An 18,379-nucleotide genomic window follows, 5' to 3' on the forward strand; every position below is an offset into this window, starting at 1 on the left:
ATGATCTATGGGAAGGAAAAATTCACTAATATTACATTACTCTGCTACCCCTTACCATTACCATCACTACAATAACACAGTAGATTCTCATCAAATATTTTCTAAATGTGATATATTTTTATTAAATCTTTCATTTTTCACAAGGAATAGCTGAGCCACCCTAGATTCTCATCTTTCTTTATAATAAAGACAGCACTTAAATAAATAAAGTAAAATAAAACCTAAGTCACTGAAATGGTGCAAATCATTTAAACAAACCTATAAGTCTATTGTAAAAGGTGACCTTTGAAGAGGAAGGTCCTTTAAGGAAGAGAATTGCATGTTTTTGTGTTTTATTTTATTTTATTTTATTTACCCTTAACCTTCAGTTTAAATGGTGGGGATTTCAACATGAGGAATTTTCTCTAGTTTTCTGCTGAAACCTAGAAAAGGAGACGAGCCAAGAAAACAGCATATGTTTGGTTTTCACAGCTGGCAGCTGGATATAATAACCTGGAATAAAGGAGGAACAATAGCAATTTTTAATAGTGAAGGCTGTTTTTCTTCAAGCTTTTTCAAAGTATTGTCACGAGCTATGTTTAGAGAAAGCATAGGAAGTATTTAATAATTCTTCTAGGTAAAAGTACAATGAAGCAAAAGGCAAACATCCTTCGGCTGACGTCATCCCGCCGGCATGGGATGCAGTATTTACAAGTCAGAACGTTATCTACAGTGCAGCTGGCAGAGCTCCTTCAAATTCCCTCAGTGGTGATACTCTTTCCACGCAGGTACTACAGGTGGAGGATGTTTTCCTGCAGGTTGATTTTGGCCCAGAATGTCAAAGCCTTTTCAAGGCAGTGGTAAGAGACTGGGCCTTAGCACTGGGATAATCAGTTCTATACCCTACCTAGCCCCACCAGTAACAAAGGGGGTATCTTGATTCATCTCAAGTTAGCTTTTAAAAATGGGAAAGAACCCGGCCAGCGTGGCTCAGTGGTTGAGACATCGACCTATGAACCAGGAGGTCACTATTCAACTCCCGATCAGGGCACATGCCCGGGTTTCGGGCTCAATCCCCAGTGTGGAGCATGCAGGAGGCAGCCGATCAATGATTCTCTCTCATTTTTGATGCTTCTATCTCTCTCACTTCTTCCTTCTTCTCTGAAATCAGTAAAAATATTTTTTTAAATGGGAAAGAAAAGAACATATAAAAATCTGTCCCTGCAAAAGTAAAGAGGCTTTGCAATATGGTATGGTTAAAGTACATTAACTGAGTAAAAAGAAAAAAAACATTAGAGTAATAAGATTGAAAGACTAATAACTGTTGTTAGATTCTATTAGTCTATTCATACAATGAACCTTGTAAAAAATATTATGTACACTTTAATTTGGATTATGCTGCTTTTTCTATTCTTCAAAATTGATAAGAATCCCTTCACCAAGTATTTGACCCCCAAATATTAAGGCCAACCCTGAGGCAACCTAATAGACTATTTATTTCATAATTTGTTTATATCCCCGAAGTAAAAGCTCCCATTACACTGCTCACACTTCCTGCTGTTATAGGGCTCAAGACCTGTTTCCTGTTGATAAGTTTTAAGAGCTGGTTCAATATCCTCAGGAAAAGAAATAGCTCATTTTGTACCCTGGGGAACTGGGCCTACCAGGAAGGGCCATGTTCCTCGTTTGAGTTTTCCTGCAATTGCTTCAGAATTACCTAAACACACAAGAGCCTAGACAAGGTCTTCTCTTGCTGAAAAGCCAATTCAGGGGGCGCTGCCCTCTCTGATTCTCAATGGAAAATTGATCTCAGCAACTCATATTTTCCAATTAATGCTATAATTATTTTCTATTCTTATTTTTTATTTCTTTTTTAATTTATTGATTATTTTTTGAGAGAGAGAAAAACATCAATTTGCTGTTCCACTTTATTTGTGCATTCACTGGTTGTTCTTGTATGTGCCCTGATCAGGGATTAAACCCTCAACCTTGGCATATCGGGATGATGCTCTAACCATTTGAGCTACCTGGCCAGGGTTATGTTTAAAATTGTTTTAAAGTGTGGAGAGAATGTTGTGCCATACTCCTTTTCTGTTTTTTGAAATATTTGCTCATATTGTGATCAGTATTGTGGGCTTTACTGTACAGATGAGGGGGTTATTGAGGGCAAAGACAGAGGGAAATAGCTCAAGAACAGCCCACAATGTCAAACAAATGCTTTTATTTTATTTTCCTTCTTCACTAAAGTGATACTTCCCCTTAGGTTGCAGATTTGGAGATAGAATACTATTCAACACCCACCTTCCAGGCAGGTACACTTTTTAAAGCAATGTCATCTAAAGAGACTTTTGTCATCCAACCCTGAACACGGGTCAAAACTTGCGTGCCCTGTCTCTATTTTACAAGTTAGTCCACAAAGTCATTTGATTTCCTCATATTAACGGAATTTTCTTGCTGTCGTAGCAAGATTTAAATAACACTTAACTGCCTAACTAAAGGTCTAATCCACATTTCATATTATGTGCTTACGACATTACCTGCGTGCATTAAATATCTGCACTCATCGTGGAAAATAGTTGGTAATAGCCACAGCTCCCCAATGCCGGTGCCTTTCTACAATGTGTTCATTAATGCAGGTCTGCAGAGAAGGTTGCTTATGCTGGTTTGTGCTCCTCTTTATTTTAAAATAACCACTAAATCCCTTTTCCCTCTTTTTGCATATTTTTAATATCCCTTAAATTTTATATTACAATTTAGATTGTGGACGTGACTTCACATTTACCTCATTTCAGCTAATAATAATAATACCGTAAAGAAATTATAAATATCTTCATTTTATACTTAACAAAATAAACTTCTTGAAATAAAGTGATTTTGCAATAATAAAACAAAGAGATCTAAAAATTTTCATTTTATGATCACAAGTACAGTTCTTGCACAACACAATAAATCAAAATTTGTTGAACACTGGAGAATTTTTCTAGCCAATAGACAGAAAATCTGTAATTGGTAATTGATAGGTGACACGGTCTTATGAAAATTAACACAGAAATGTTCTCTTTATCATATGTTTGGAAACTTCATGTCATTTCATCATAAGATAGATGTTTACTGAAAATAAAACTGAAGAATTCCAGTTTCCACTGTTGAAAAATAAAGATTTATAATAAATTATCCTTTCTAGTGTTAATGCCCTAAAATGGATACCTGTAAACAAATGAAGTCAGGGTGTATGATGGTGTTCTTTGCAATGACCCCTGTATGGCTGTGCGTATTGTCATCCTGAGAAAGGGACACCTCCACACAAACCCAATTATGTATGTCACAGTCTCACTTCCCATGACCTGATCAGATAACTTGCCCCGCTGCAATTCGGTTTACTCACCTTGAGCCACGTGTTGATGACAAATTTGCTTCAAAGGATTTCATTTTTTACAAAAGTCTTAAAACCATTCTTTGGAAGACAGAATGCATCTCAAAGACTTCTTATTTTCTCAAATAATCAAATAATCAGTACTCTTGTAGAACCCATACAATGTCTCATAAGGCGCAATCAAAACACTTCTATCATATTTTGAAGAGCATTTTCACACTGACTTTTCCCCCAAGTCACAAATTCATTCAAAATCACACACACACACACTTCACATTGTTTATTATTATTAAATCTCCAGTACCTGAAAGGTATAAACATGGATCAAATGGAAGAAAATAGGAACTGAAACTAAACTATTCCAGATGCACATAAACAGACTGACTTTTGTTCTGGTTGTCAATCTCTCTGAAAGGAGCATCAGGGATAGTAATTCTGATATGGAACCAAGTTGAGGCTATTTCTATCCTAGAAGAAATTCTTAGGAGACAATCATTGGAATCTTAAATAGACATGGAGAGATATGTTTGTAATAAGTTAAGATTCTAATAAAGAGAATTAGCCAGAGAAGTTGGGGGCTCTATCGAGAAACTGAGATGGAAAAAAAATATGAACTTAAGCAAACCAAATGAATTAGCTTTGTATTTGTTAGCTCAGTGTAAGAAATGATTCCTAATTTCCCCTGGACTAATTGGCTGTTGGAGCAAAGGATCTTACATACATTTAGTTTCTCTGTTTAACTTTCTCACTCCAAGTATAAAGGACGACATAGGAACAAAAAATGGTATTAGATGCTGAGAGAGAACAACACTAGAAAGTTATCTCAAAATCAAGAAGGTGGATTCCAACAACCTCATGGATTTCAGGGGCCAGTTGGTGATACGTAATCAGGACTTCTTTGTGACTGGTGAATATGTGCATAAACTTCCAAGCTCAGAAGTACTGGTGATCTTGAGCAGGAAATATGAAAATCCTTCTTATGCCGGTTAGAGCAATTGCCTTTCCAGATTTTTCTCCATTTCCCTATGTCTCAGATATCCTCTGCATTGACTTTGTGTGGCTCAAGCCTTTTTGTTGAATTGTTACATAAACATGGATCAAATGAAAGAGGATAGTTTGAAACCAAACCATTACAAGTGCACATAAAGAGAATGACTTTTGTCTGATCTTCAATTTCTCTGAAGGGAGGGAGCACACAGTTGTAGTCATAGGTGGAGAGTCAATCACCTACATGTAACGAATGATTCACAGACGCAAAGGGAGTCTCTCTAACTTGACTGGGGTCGCCACTGTTTCACACGCACACCGCCTCAACTCTTCGCAGTTCTTTGAGAAAAACATTCCACTGAGAATGGTCACACAGTCCCCGTCTCCTGGACTGGTGAAATCTGTTTTAATCTTAAACCTTAAAAAAAGAAAAAAAAGTTAACTTTATTATATTTTATTTATAGAAATAAATACTAAGTACTCAGAAAGTACATAGGAAATATTCCTAGCTTGATGCAATTATAGAACAGATGCCCAGAATGATTTTACTGGAAAGATAAAGTCAACAACCACTTTCTTTTCAACCCCTCAATTTCCATGGTCATTCTTTGAAGCATCAAGTCAACCAAAACAACAAAAACTATTTCTATCTAAAACTATGGTACATGTTATAATCCAACTTTAACATGTACTCTTACAGCCATCTGAAAAATTACCTTCTCTATGACTCAGTTTATTTAACTGTAAGATAAAAATGATTAAGTTGTATATTTCCTATTTCCTACAATTTTATTAACACTTTTATCTGTCAGCCTCAGGACATCCTTCTACAAACATAGTATCCAATACAAAGGAGATGTTCAGTTAATGCTCATTGAACCAATTTGTTGGCCTGACACACTCTATTACATGCCTTTCCCACAAAATATTCTGAAGGCTTACAGTTCAGAAGTGTAAGGTGCTCCATCCACCCACAGCCAGGGCTTGTCACTGCCGTTGCGGGACAGCCCTATCCAGTAAGAGTAGAAAAACTCAGAGTAGCTCTGAGGCATGGCAAACTGCTGCAAAGGCACACAAGAAAACGTTCAGCTTTTAGAAATATTATAACACATATATATACTAGAGGCCCGGTGCATGAAAATTCATGCATGGGAGGGGAGTCCCTCAGCCCGGCCTGCCCCCTCTCACAGTCCGGGAGCCCTTAGGGGAGGGAGGCAACCCGGAGGTCAGGGGAAGTCGGCACCCCCACACACCTCTGCTGCTGCCACTGCTGGCAGTGCAAGCCTCAGCCGGCCCTGGTTACCTGGGCGGCTGGGCAGCCACCATCCGAAGCTTGCCTGCTCCTAGGGCCGGCCCTGGGCTGCTGGGGGGCTGAGGGGACTGAAAGACTCTGGCCTTGCCGTGCACCTGCCACCCCAGTGAGGCTGAGGGGACTGGGCGCAGTCATCTTGTGGCTGTGGGCGCCGCCATCTTTGAGGGTGTGGCAGTCAATTAGCATATTCCCTCCTATTGGCTGTGGGCGCTGCCATCTTTGCGATGGCATGAGGGTCAATTAGCATATTCCCTCTTTATCAGATAGGATATCTATACAGAGATGTGTAGTGCCAGCCAACACTTTTAATATGAGAACAAGACATGACTCCTGCCTCACATAGATAATAATTCATTTAAGAGGAAAGCATCTATGCTAAGGTCAGTTCATTTGTTCGTGCATGGGAGATACACTGATATTTTGAAACAAAGAAGCACATCAACCAAGACTTAAAAGTGACCTGTTATTTTCAAGTCACAGGGTAAGACACATATAAAAAAAAAATACAGGAGGCAGATTTACAAAGAGATGTGAAGTGATTCTGGGAAATGGAAGAAAAAAAATGCAGGAATGGGGAAGTAACTTTTAGAAATACATGCAGAAGGAACTGACCAAAGGGAGAAAGAAGAAGAACTTGGAAGATGACTTATGTGTCAGACTAGGAAGGGGAGAAAGAGAAATTTATATACTTAATCCTCACATGAGGATTTTTTTTGTTGATTTTAGAGAAAGAGGAAGGGGGAGAGAGAGAAACGTTGATGTAAGAGAGGAACATTGACCCGTTGCCTCCCATACGCTCCCTGAATAGGGATCAAACCTGCAACCTAGGAATGTGCCCTGACTGGGAATCAAACACAAAACCTTTAGGTGTAGGGAATGATGTTCTAACCACCTAAGCCACCCAGCCAGGGATCATACATATACTTTTAAATACATGCACATATATATGTATAAATTGATATAACTTCCTGATTGAAATAAGTGGGAGAATCTGTGGACCTTGACTCCTTAGATGATTCTCCTTTAAAGACATCTTTTTGAGAATACTTCAAACATTGACCAAAACTCAGGACCTTACCAGCACTTCTTGTGTGTTTATCTTCAGCATGGTTGAGTTTTCAGCAATACAGAAAGAGTCACAGTCCTGCCAACTCTTGCTCTTTTTATAGAACTGGTAGCATTTGTCCCCATGCCATTTCCAATTTTCTGGGCAAGGGCTACATCTATGTTCTTGGAAAGAAACCAATTTTAATGTTATTTTCTACATAGGTCTGTTTTCTTGCCTCTCTTGAAATTATATAGTATTTGATGACCCAAGAATGAATTTCCTTTCTCTTAGATATTATTTGCCGAGGCAATGATAACTACAAATGTTTACCTAGCACCCACTATGCCTAGAATTATAATTGGTCCTGAGTATACAGTGGAAATTAAAACAGACACTACCTGCTTTCATGGATATGAAATCTAACAATGAATGATTGGAACTTCCTTGCTCCTTGCCCTATGCAATTTAGCACACAGAGAGGATGTCCAATACATACAGAACTTTTCATATGTTCAGGAACTCAACATACATTTTACTTAAGAAACAATTGAAGTTTTAATAATTTTCTTCTTCAAAATCCTGTTATATAATAGGAAATGGGTTTTTTAAATGCAATATATACCAATAGGGTATGAACTCTTTTTCCTTCTAAACACAAATAAATAAAATTTTAGAAAAAAAATGCTTAAATACTTAGCCAAGTATGAATTAAAATGGTAAATATTCGTTATCAGACGTTAAGATGGGCATCAAAGTTAGAGAATTAAGTACGGAGGTCAAGGATGAGATGAACTACCGGGGGTAGTGGTTGTAAATATAGGAACCAAGCCCTGACAGCTATATCTATGTGGGAACATGGCCTTGGCCTCTGAGGGTTGGGGACCTGTAACCGAGTCCCTTATTGGTATATGGTAAGATGGAAACTCAATAATTCCATAAAAATGTCTTTATTTTCAAGACAATCCAGTGTCAAAATGTAAACGTTGAAATTTGAGTGGTCAATACAAATAGATATTATATTATTGTTTGTATTTTTCTGTATATTAGAAATATTTCATAAGGTAAAACAAAGTTTTAAACAAATAAGTAATTTAGATTTCTTTGTAAGTTAGTTTGTATTTCTGGCCTAGACCTTATCTCTTGTATACCAAACTGGCTATCCATATCTCCACTTGGATATCTAGATTATATTTCAAATACAACCTGCCCAAAATGGCATTCCTGGTTTCTAACCTTCCCTTTTATAACCACAGAATTCTTCCCCATTTCACTTGATCACATCTCTATGCTTCTAGTTGCTTTGCTCAAAAACTCTGGAGATTTTTGACTCCTTTATTTCTCTCACAACCCATTTATTACATCATGCGTTCATCTCCACTGATCATATCCTAGTTCGAGCCACCATTATCCTCTTACCTGGATTACTGCAATAGCCATCTCTTACATGATTTCTCTGTTTCTCTCCTTCCCTCTTCCTGCGTGAATTCAACATATTTGCAGAATGAGCCTTTTAAAATTCATGTCAGACATGTATTTCCTATGCTCAAGATCCTGTGATGAATTCTCCTTGTGCTCCAAATGGAAGCCAAATCCCTTACAATGTCCCCTAAGCCATAAATAATCTTGACCTCATCTTCTATTAGTCTTCTACTCACTCACTCTGGTCCAGGTACACAGGCTCCTTATTATTCCTTAAATATGCAGTTATATTCACTTCTTAGGCCTCTTGCATTGTCTAAAATGTCTGAATTTCAAGAATCCCTTCATGTGTTGTAACACAGATGTATTTGAGCTAAATGATTCCAATAATTGGACATGATCTGGATGCCCAAACTATTAAGTTTGCTAGACAACTAATTAAATAATATACCCAATTAATTAATATATTGGTTCCCAGATCCACTGATGGGAAAGTCAGCCCTATAGTGACAGATATCCTGAGGGTAGGAGAGCTCAGTGATCAGGACTCACCTCCAGTTTTGTTATAAAGCTCACGACAGTATTTTTCAACCACCTGCTGCAGAGTTTCTACGAGCTTCCTGTTCTGGGCTTGGAGAGATTGCAGGTGTTGGGAGAGATTCCCCGATCTTTCTTCCAGTTTATTAATGCTGTCTTTCTGAGTATTGGAGAACTGGTAGAACTGAAAAACTAAGCCAAGTTACCAAGTCAGACTGGACAGTTTATTTCTTTATTTCCATGTCTATTTTCTACATATGGGAAAGACAAAACAGTATCTTGTTCATAATCGCAGGCTCTGAGATCTCTTATTACCTATATTCAATTTTCGACTGTGGTAAATAATAAATTGCATTTCTGTGGGCAAGTTAACTTCTCCAAGTCTGTTTCCTTATCAGAAAATATGGAGTCATAGTAACAATTTCTAACTTCAGGAATAAATTCCTTAACCATAGTTACTGTTTAATAAATATTTTTGTATATTCTAAAATTATTACTCAACCTAAACCCACAAATCCATTTATCCTTTGTTCATTATATTGAGCATCGACAATGTACCATACATTATCTCATTCGGACATTAAAATGGTCATATTATAATTTCTATGTTTGTATACATTTGTGGTTTGACTCAGTAAGAATAAGTTACTATCATTTGATTAAAATGTTCAACACTCAGGTTTAAACTCCAGGCTTCTAAATCTAAATGCAAAAATCCTTTATGAAAAAGAAATCCTTTATGAATCATAGAAGTTGCTTTATATCCTTAAAAAGAATGGTGGTTGCAAAACAATAGTTAGATCAAAATAAAGTAGAAATTTTGGGATCAGGGCAGAAACTACTTTTTTATTTTAAAATTTAAGATGGCAAAAGTTTGCAAATTTCCTGTAAATTTTTTTTTTTACATTAAAACCTGCTCATCAATGTAACCTTTTATTTTGAACCACTTTTTTCAACTGTTTTAGGGAACATTGCTGTAATGATCTGATGAAGCAAATGTGTCCACTTCCTTTTTTTAAGTTTTTGAACTTGTCCTTACTAGCTTGAAATTTAAAAAATTTTATGCATGCATTTTCCTTTTTTGATTTTCATAGATTTTCACAAAGTGATAGTATAACTTCCTGGACCTTTTGAAAAATATTGCAGTGATTAAAGACCTGGTCTTTCTCCTTATATTGTGGGGGTGGGATATAAATGAAATCTCTTCCCTCTGTATTAGCCCACTGAGCCAGGCATGCTAACGATGAAAACGATTGCCTCAAACCTTTTGTGAAATGGAAGAAGCTGAAGCATGCATTTATTAATAATAGTTGATTTTAAATATTGGCATATTTAAACAAAAACTTTTTATCTCAAACAGAACATAAAAAAAAAAATCTAGCCAGCTGGGGGGATGTGGGGACAATCGGGGGATAAGGACACATTTGTAATACCTTGATCAATAAAGAAAAAAAAATCTAGCTAGCAATTGATTTCTGTATTTTAATGTTTCTTCCACTGCTCACTATTTAAGTAGGTACTTTAGAACAAGGTACATTGAATTTATTCACAGGCTCTAGAAGTAAAAATAAATAAATAAATAAATAAATAAATAAATATCATAACAAATATTTCTCATCCTAGACAAACCTTGAAGCCAGGATCCTCCTCCCCCAAGTCAGAGTGCAGACTTACACACAAACCCCAGTATTGCCAGGCCAATCAGCAGCACCAGGCACAAAATGATCAGGATCAAGGCCACTGGACGCCATGCTGAAGAGGGAGGTGGCTGCTCTGCAGGGAACAAAAGAAAAGACAGGGTGTGTGTTTTTTTTGTGCGTGTGTTTTTGTTTCTTTTTCTCTTGGATGTATGTCAGCTGCAAGCAAGTGAGAGGAGTTGGTTCAAGAACAAATCCTGCAGAACAACAGTACTCAGGGACTAGATAACATTCTTTCTGCCCTCAGAAACATGATCGTAATGCTCCAGGCCAAGCCTCGCTTTCCCTGGCTAGATTCTTTTTACCAGCCCCACCCATTTCTATCCCCCACACCCACACAGTCTTAGTTTGCAGTGAATCAAGTTATGCATTACTATTATCTTTATATATCTTTGTTTGTATAACTTTATTTTCATCAAAATTTGAGTTACAACAGAATCTCATGTAAATGCCTTAAGGAGGAACAATTTTTTACATCATCAAAGAAGAGATGAAATTAGTTTTTTGTCACTTTTGCAAAATGCCATCCCTCCCAAGTTTCATATGCTTCTTCCAAGACACAAATTGCATATCGGTAATGAGAAATTATTTTACTGTTTCTTTTAGGGATTTCTTTGTTGAAAGTCCCTCTTTTGTAAAGATTTTGTTTGTTCTTTCAATGTATAGCTCTCCAAATATAGATTATAGAGAAACAAATCATTGCCCTGGCCACTGTGGTTCAGTTAGTTGAGCATCGTACAGTGCACCAAAAAGTTGCCAGTTGGGTTGCCAGTTAGATTTCTGGTCAGGGCATATGCCTGGGTTGTGGCCAATTCCCAATAGGGCATGTGCAGGAGTCAGCCGATCATCTTTGTCTCTCATCGGTGTTTCTCTATCTCTCTTCCTCTACCTCCTTTCTCTATAAAAATCAAAAACATATTTTTTAAAAAAAGAAAAGAAAAAGGAACATGATCATCAATTTCTCAAGGATAGATCCAAGCTATCTCAATTTTGAGCTAATCCTATATAATAAAGAGTTAATATGTTAATTAGACTGAACAGCAGAATAACTGTAAAGGATGACCTTCCAGATGACCTTCCAGACAAAGCCGGGGCTGCAAGGGCAGGCTGAGTCTGCAAGGGGCTGCTAGGGCTGACTGGGGCTGTGAGGGCTGAGCCCCTTGCACAAATTTTGTGCATCGAGCCTCTAGTCTATATATATAAAAGTCTAAGCTACCAAAACAACTGCACTGCTGAATGACTGCACAGCTATGATGCACACTGACCACCAGGGGGCAGATGTTCAATGCAGGATCTGCCCCCTGGTGGTCAGTGAGCTCCAACAGCCAACCTCCCCTGGTCAGCCAACCTCCCCCAGTGGTCCCTCCCCTTGGCCCCTGGGCTGCGACAGGGAACCGGGGATGGATGGTGGCAGACGCAGCCCCTTTCCCAGAGGAGCTGAGGGCTGGCTCCCTCCTTGCGGCTGGTGGCCAACCTCCCACCCCATCTCCCCCCTGCCAGCAGGCCCTGATCAGCCTGCCACACACCCGCTGTGGTGACAGTGTGGTGGCGAGGGAAGGAGGGGTGAAGGCGGGGAACTGCACAGTGGCAGGGTGCTGATGATGGCAGCATCGGAGTCTGGCAACCATTCCTTCCACACACAGCCTGGCGACTGTTGCCTCCTCTCCGGCCTGGCCCTGATAGGCCTGGCCCCAATCGGCCCTGATCACCGGCCAGGCCTAGGGACCCCATCTGTGCATTAATTTCATGCACCGGGCCTCTAGTTAAGTAATAAAAAGCTTATAGACAACATCCCTTGTCCACACCCCCACAAGTTTACCATGTGGTAATTTTAGGGGCTCTGCTTAGGGGAAGTAAATCTGTCACCTAATGCGATCAGCTATCAATCTGAATGAACCTATGAATCTGACAAAGAAGACTCCCTGATAAGGTGCAGGTAGCATCTAGCATTGTGATTAAAATGAAACAAAGGGAGAGAGAAACCCTAAAACAAACTCATCTCTTTATGACTTGTGAGTTTCACTTCATCAAGAATTCAAGTCAGGTTCTAAAACAAAAAGATTAAAGAAACATAATTTCATTTCCTCTTTAGAAAATTCCTCTACAGAATTTATTCTACGTACAGAAATTTGTACCAAACATTATTTCCAAATAGGGAATGATAAGTGGTAAAGATGTATAGAAATAGAAAATATCATCACTATCCTTTGGAACTTAAAATCTAGTTGGGAAATTAAGTAAAAATAAAGGAGCAGACATTGATATATTTTAAAATGTGAATCTTAATTTCTCTTAGTAGTCATCTCCGTCATAAAAAACTTTCAATAGCTTGCATTACAAGTTGAATAAAATCCAAGTCTTTTTCATAAAGACTCAGATTGCTCTTTTTAAAAAAAATGGAAATTTGATTATGGTACTTCCAGACTTAAAACACTTCCAATACCTTTATTGCACTTAGAATAAAATTCTATAAGAGCCTTTTTCATCTAGATCAGCGGTTCTCAACCTGTGGGTCGAGACCCCTTTGGGGGTTGAACGACCCTTTCACAGGGGTCGCCTAAGACCATCGGAAAACACATATTGAATATATAATTACATATTGTTTTTGTGATTACTCACTATGCTTTAATTATGTTCAATTTGTAACAATGCAAATACATCCTGCATAATAGATATTTACATTACGATTCATAACAGTACCAAAATTACAGTTATGAAGTAGCAACAAAAATAATTTTATGGTTGGAGGTCACCACAACATGAGGAACTGTATTAAAGGGTCGTGGCATTAGGAAGGTTGAGAACCACTGATCTAGACCCTACATGACTCATCATTTTTGTACTACTCAGCCCTCAGGCAAATGCTCTACTCCAGTGGCCTCTGTTTATCCTTGAAAAAAACAAGCTTGTCACAGTGCCTTTGTGTTAGCTCTGCCTCTACCCCAGCGGTAATTAATCCTCAGGTGAATTTATTGGTAGGCTACTTCCTGGTATTCAGCTTTCAGTTTAAATGGCACTTCCTTAGTAGATGTCCATGCATCCATCTCTAGCACACTACCCTATTGTGTCTGATTTTTAAAACTAAGATTAATAGGTGTTATTTTCATGGATTTGTTTGTTTTTCTCTATCTCCTCCCCCTTAAATGTATACTCCACTTAAAAAGTGATCTTGTCTATCTTGTTCACCAGTGTATTTCTAGTACTGAAAATAGCGCCTGGCACATTAGGGCTGGATACATATTTAATGAGTAAATGAATGAAGAGTGAAATTATAAAAAAAAAATACTATTTCTTAAACTACATAAATTTTACAAAGGCACGGAAGATTATCTAAAGTTAAACCTTACAGATTGACTTTTTAAAAATCAACTGACTTTTCAGCAACCTTTCTGTCAGCAGAGGGCAGACTCAGCTAAATTCATCTCCTAGCTGTACTGGCTTCTAGCCATTGACATGTGAGATTCTGAATCATGAACAGATCTGAGATCTGGCCTGTGTGCTTTGATCTAAGTTTTCCTGGAAATTGCTGATTTCTCAAGGCATTGTCATTAGGAGTATCTCAGAGCAGCAGAGCATAAAAGAACAAGTCTAAACAAATTCTCCAAAACCTTGTCTTTTTAAAGTTCTATATCGCCAAGGAACATCAACCAGGTGGGTGTTTCTAGATTCCAGAGAAACAAGTGCATATGTGGACCAAATACCATGTTAGCTTTGTTTTTCTCCACATCTCTTATTACCATCAGATATATTACATATCTTACTTCTTTTGGTTTATATCTGTCAAACCCCAGTAGAAAGTAAGCTCCTTTTTGGAAAAGATTATTGTTCTTTTAGCACAGAGACATCAGTTGAAATAAGCTCAATTACTGTCATATGATATATATATATATATATGTATATATATATATATATATATATAATTTCATTTCAAAGGAATCATCTTTCCCTGATCATTTGGAAATATTTCTACTCTGACTCTTCTCTCTTTCTCTTTCTCCCTCACCCATTCTCTCCCTCCCTCTCTCTTCTTTCCTTCTTCCCTTCAACTTTTTTTCTCCCTCAGTATTTAAAATAGCTTCCTGTTCTATCTAAAGACCCAGAGAAAGAAAACCCTAGGGCAGTGATGGCGAACCTTTTGAGCTCAGCGTGTCAGCATTTTGAAAAACCCTAACTTAACTCTGGTGCCGTGTCACATATAGAAATTTTTTGATATTTGCAACCATAGTAAAACAAAGACTTATATTTTTGATATTTATTTTATATATTTAAATGCCATTTAACAAAGAAAAATCAACCCAAAAAATGAGTTCGCATGTCACCTCTGACACGCGTGTCATAGGTTCGCCATCACTGGCCTAGGGGGTTTCTATACCAGGTACAGTCACGTCTAAGAAACCAGACCTTCATGATGGAGAGACGATGAAGTTGCAAGCTGCACTTTTTCTTTTTCGCTCAGTCCCTGTAGGTGTTTTTTCCTAACTATGGTTTTAATATTCCTGCGTTTTAATCCAAGTGTGCTGCTTATAATGTGATCTCTCTCGAGGGATCACTCCCACCCTAAACTAAGAAAAATAAGCTGCTTGGAGTTGCTTGGGTTTGGCTTGGCTTCATTGTCTCTCTAATTTTTGGAAGAGAACTCCGATGCCGTCTCCTGAGGCATGTTTAGAAAAAGGTGTGGACAGGCCAAGGAATGATATAAACATCCCTAGGAATAATAAGATATATATAGAAAAAAAACAGCCTTTCCTGTATCCTCTTACTATAACTATTCTATAAAAGGCTATGGTGCTAAGGTCAAATTCTGAACACAAATTTCTTTGTAGTTATAAGAAACTTTGTGGATGAAGAGAGTTGTCACACCAAGCAAGTTACTCTTCATCGGGCATCAGAGAGGGGACATTTTATACACCTCCATTCCTTGGGTCTATAAAAAAAATGAAACAGACATTACTAAATTAATCTATTAGTATGCTTCCAAAATGAAAGGGATCATAAAAGCTGGAAGAGACAAAGAGAATTCAGAAATGTGCTCAAAGCCACATTGCAAACTAGTGGCAGAGCCAGGATTATATGGTCGTGCCTAACACCACACTGCATACGTCCCTGTGAACCAGGACTCACAGAGAAATGGGCTAAACTGGTGACACTGAATATTTCAGGAAATACATATCTCATCCTTTAGGTCACTGTTCTTTTCAACATTTTTCAGTTATTGCTAGCTCATACCTGATCTTTGATTATAGCTTTAAAATTTTTAAATTTTAAGTGTTGGTTTTTGTTTTTTTTTAGCAACTTCTTGTTTCCTTAATTTTCACATGTGGCACATAGTAAGCCCCCCATGGGAGAGCGCTCAAGGCTCTGTGGGCTGAGAGCACTTTTCATGGTTCATCAGAATGCATGTTTCCTTTATTTGGATAAGAAGCCTGAAGTGCGGGGGAGTTACTTCGTTGCTTGGGGTTGAGCAGCTAGTAAGTGATGGAGCCAGAAGTACACTCTAAGTACTCTTGTTCTAGAGCTGAATGTTCTTTTGTTGCTGTTGTTTTGCTTTGTTTTTTTGTTGTTTTTTAGTTCATCCTCACCTAGGATATTTTTCCATTGATTATTTTAGAGAGAGTAGAAGGGAGGGGGAGAGACAGAGAGAGAGAAACATCAATGTGAGAGACACATCAATTGGTTGCTTCTTACACCTAGGGTTTGAGCCTGGAACTGAGGTACATGCCCTTCAGCTGAATTGAACCCTTGACCCTTCAGTCCACAGGCTGATGCTCTATCCACTGAGCCAAACTGGCTAGGGTCAGAGCTGATGTTTTAAATCATTTTCTTATCCTCCCAACAAGCCTCACATTAATATTTGCCTTATATGGCAGTTCCATATGGAATCATAGAAAGACTCTAGAGTTTTATCACTTGTAAATTTCCACTTCTATATTGTGAAATATCTCAATAAGAGGCACTTTAAATAATACATTTTTACTCTATCACCAAAGTGAACTTTATAAAGTATAAGTATAATATCTTCTTTAAGAAACAAAGTTTCTTAGCATACTCTATAAACCCCTGCATAGTGGGATCTCATCCTACATTTTGCCATATCTTCCCAGATCTCCCTCATACACCCCTCCCTTCAAGGACTAACATTCCCCATAGTCTACCTTGTCACCATGTTTCACACTATTGATAATTTCCAAAATTATCTTATCCTGATCTAAATTCCAATCCAAAACTAACACTTCAACTTTTCCCTCTGAACTCTTGTCATTCTTAATTTTAACCATTAACACACTGCACCAAGCTAGTTCCTTCCCTCTCTGTTTTTACCTTTGCACATGTGGTATTCACAATGGAAAAGCCACCCAGTGCCTCATCTTGCTCTACCTGCAAAACTTGGATTCAACCTTACAGACCAGATCAAATGTCACCTCCTTCAAAAATATGCTCATGAATAACACAGTAAGTTATTCATGCCTATTTGCTTTTGTGGCCTCCTACGTATATTCCATAGCACTACATAACATCTATCTATAATAATAAAAGCGTAATATGCTAATTAGACCAGATGTCCTTCCAGAAGTCCTTCCGGACAGCCTTCTGGATGAAGCCAGGGCTATGAGGGAAGCCTGGGTCCTGGGTGCCAGAGGGAAGCTGGTGCCTGCAGCTGGGGGAAGGAAGGCCTACTCTTGCACAAATTTCATGCATTGGGCCTCTAGTGTATATATATATAAGCCTGAGTGATCAGCCACCTGCCCGACCACCTGACCGCCTGGTAGCTATGACTCACACTGACCACCAGAGGGCAGACACTCAATGCAAGAGCTGCCAAAGGACAGCAACTTTGCAGAGTGCCCTCTCGCACTCCAGGACCCCTCGGGGGATGTCGATTGCCGGTTTCAGCCTGATTCCCTCATGCCAGGCTCAGGGACCCCACGAATAAGGCTTCATATTGAGTAGGTATGCATTAAAGTTTTATTGAATTGATTAGATGTGATTTATGCCATAACTCTTCAAGGAAGGGGTTATGTTGGAGATGAGAAAATAAAGCTAAAAGCCTAAGACAAATTGGAGAATATTGTAATTAATATGAATAAGGAAAAGTGAAACTTGAATTTATCAATAATTTTTTTCCTTAAACCAAAATAGGTTTTCAGAGTCTTTTGTTGGATTATATTTAATCTTCAGCAGGCATTTTGGATTATCAGTTATTTCATTTGCTCTCTCTCTAGTATATTCTTACTGTGAAGTATTCCAACTGTATTTTTTCAAGCTAAAATTGAATTAGAATCTCCTACACCTTAAGAATAATTTTTTAAAAGTATTCATGCAATCCCATAATACTCAGCTCTAACACTTTATTTTTTCTCTTTACATCTAGGCTCCTCATAAAAGAAGAGAAAACATTTTTAAAAATGGGAAAATGACAAATATTTATTTTCCTACTTACCTACTAGTTGCTTTCATACTCATGCTATTAAAAAATAGCAATAATCTAGTTTCCTTCTTATTGTTAAAACAATACATTGTTTTTAGCACTCCTCTTACTTGAACTCTCGGCAGCATTCATTATTATTTTTAAAATTCACTATTCACTATTGTTGACTTTTTCATTTCTTTTGAAGTTACTGTCTTTTGGCTTCCTAGATGACTCTCTCTCCTGGTCCACTTCTACCACTGTCTACCATTCATTCTTAGTAGCTCTTATTGAAATCTCTTGCTCATCCTTCCCCTCAATATTGTATTCCCTAAAATTCTCTCATTGGCATTCTTCTTCTCACTTTCTTTTTGTCTTTTCATTTAACATTCTCTTCCTCAGTGATATCACTCATTTTCAGAAAGTTTACTAGTAATTCCTACCTAAATGTTGACAATTTTCACATAAATATGTAGCTCAGAATCCTTACTTCCAATTTACCTACTGTATACTAGTGGCCTGGTGCACAAAATTCATGCAGAGGGAAGGAGGGGTTGGTGGCCCTCAGCCTGGCCTGCACCTTCTCTAATCTGGGACCTCGGGGATGTCCGACTGCCAATTT

The 18,379-nt window shown here is 38.0% G+C and overlaps 1 protein-coding gene across 1 annotated transcript in view; it reads right to left on the reverse strand.

Annotated features, from left to right (window-relative positions):
- Positions 1-3,617: 3,617 nt before the first annotated feature.
- CLEC1A (C-type lectin domain family 1 member A) overlaps positions 3,618-18,379 on the reverse strand; it is an 18,932-nt gene continuing 4,170 nt past the window's right edge. Inside the window, exons 2-6 of the mRNA XM_006084233.3 lie at positions 10,330-10,428; positions 8,671-8,847; positions 6,730-6,881; positions 5,282-5,400; positions 3,618-4,757 (exon numbers count right to left, since the gene is read on the reverse strand). Of these exons, the coding sequence (XP_006084295.1) occupies positions 4,598-4,757; positions 5,282-5,400; positions 6,730-6,881; positions 8,671-8,847; positions 10,330-10,428 (707 nt within the window). The 3' untranslated portion in view covers positions 3,618-4,597. The remainder of the gene's footprint in view (positions 4,758-5,281; positions 5,401-6,729; positions 6,882-8,670; positions 8,848-10,329; positions 10,429-18,379) is intronic.

The sequence above is a fragment of the Myotis lucifugus genome, unplaced genomic scaffold, assembly GCF_000147115.1.
Source record: "Myotis lucifugus unplaced genomic scaffold, Myoluc2.0 scaffold_10, whole genome shotgun sequence".
Lineage (NCBI taxonomy): Eukaryota > Metazoa > Chordata > Mammalia > Chiroptera > Vespertilionidae > Myotis > Myotis lucifugus.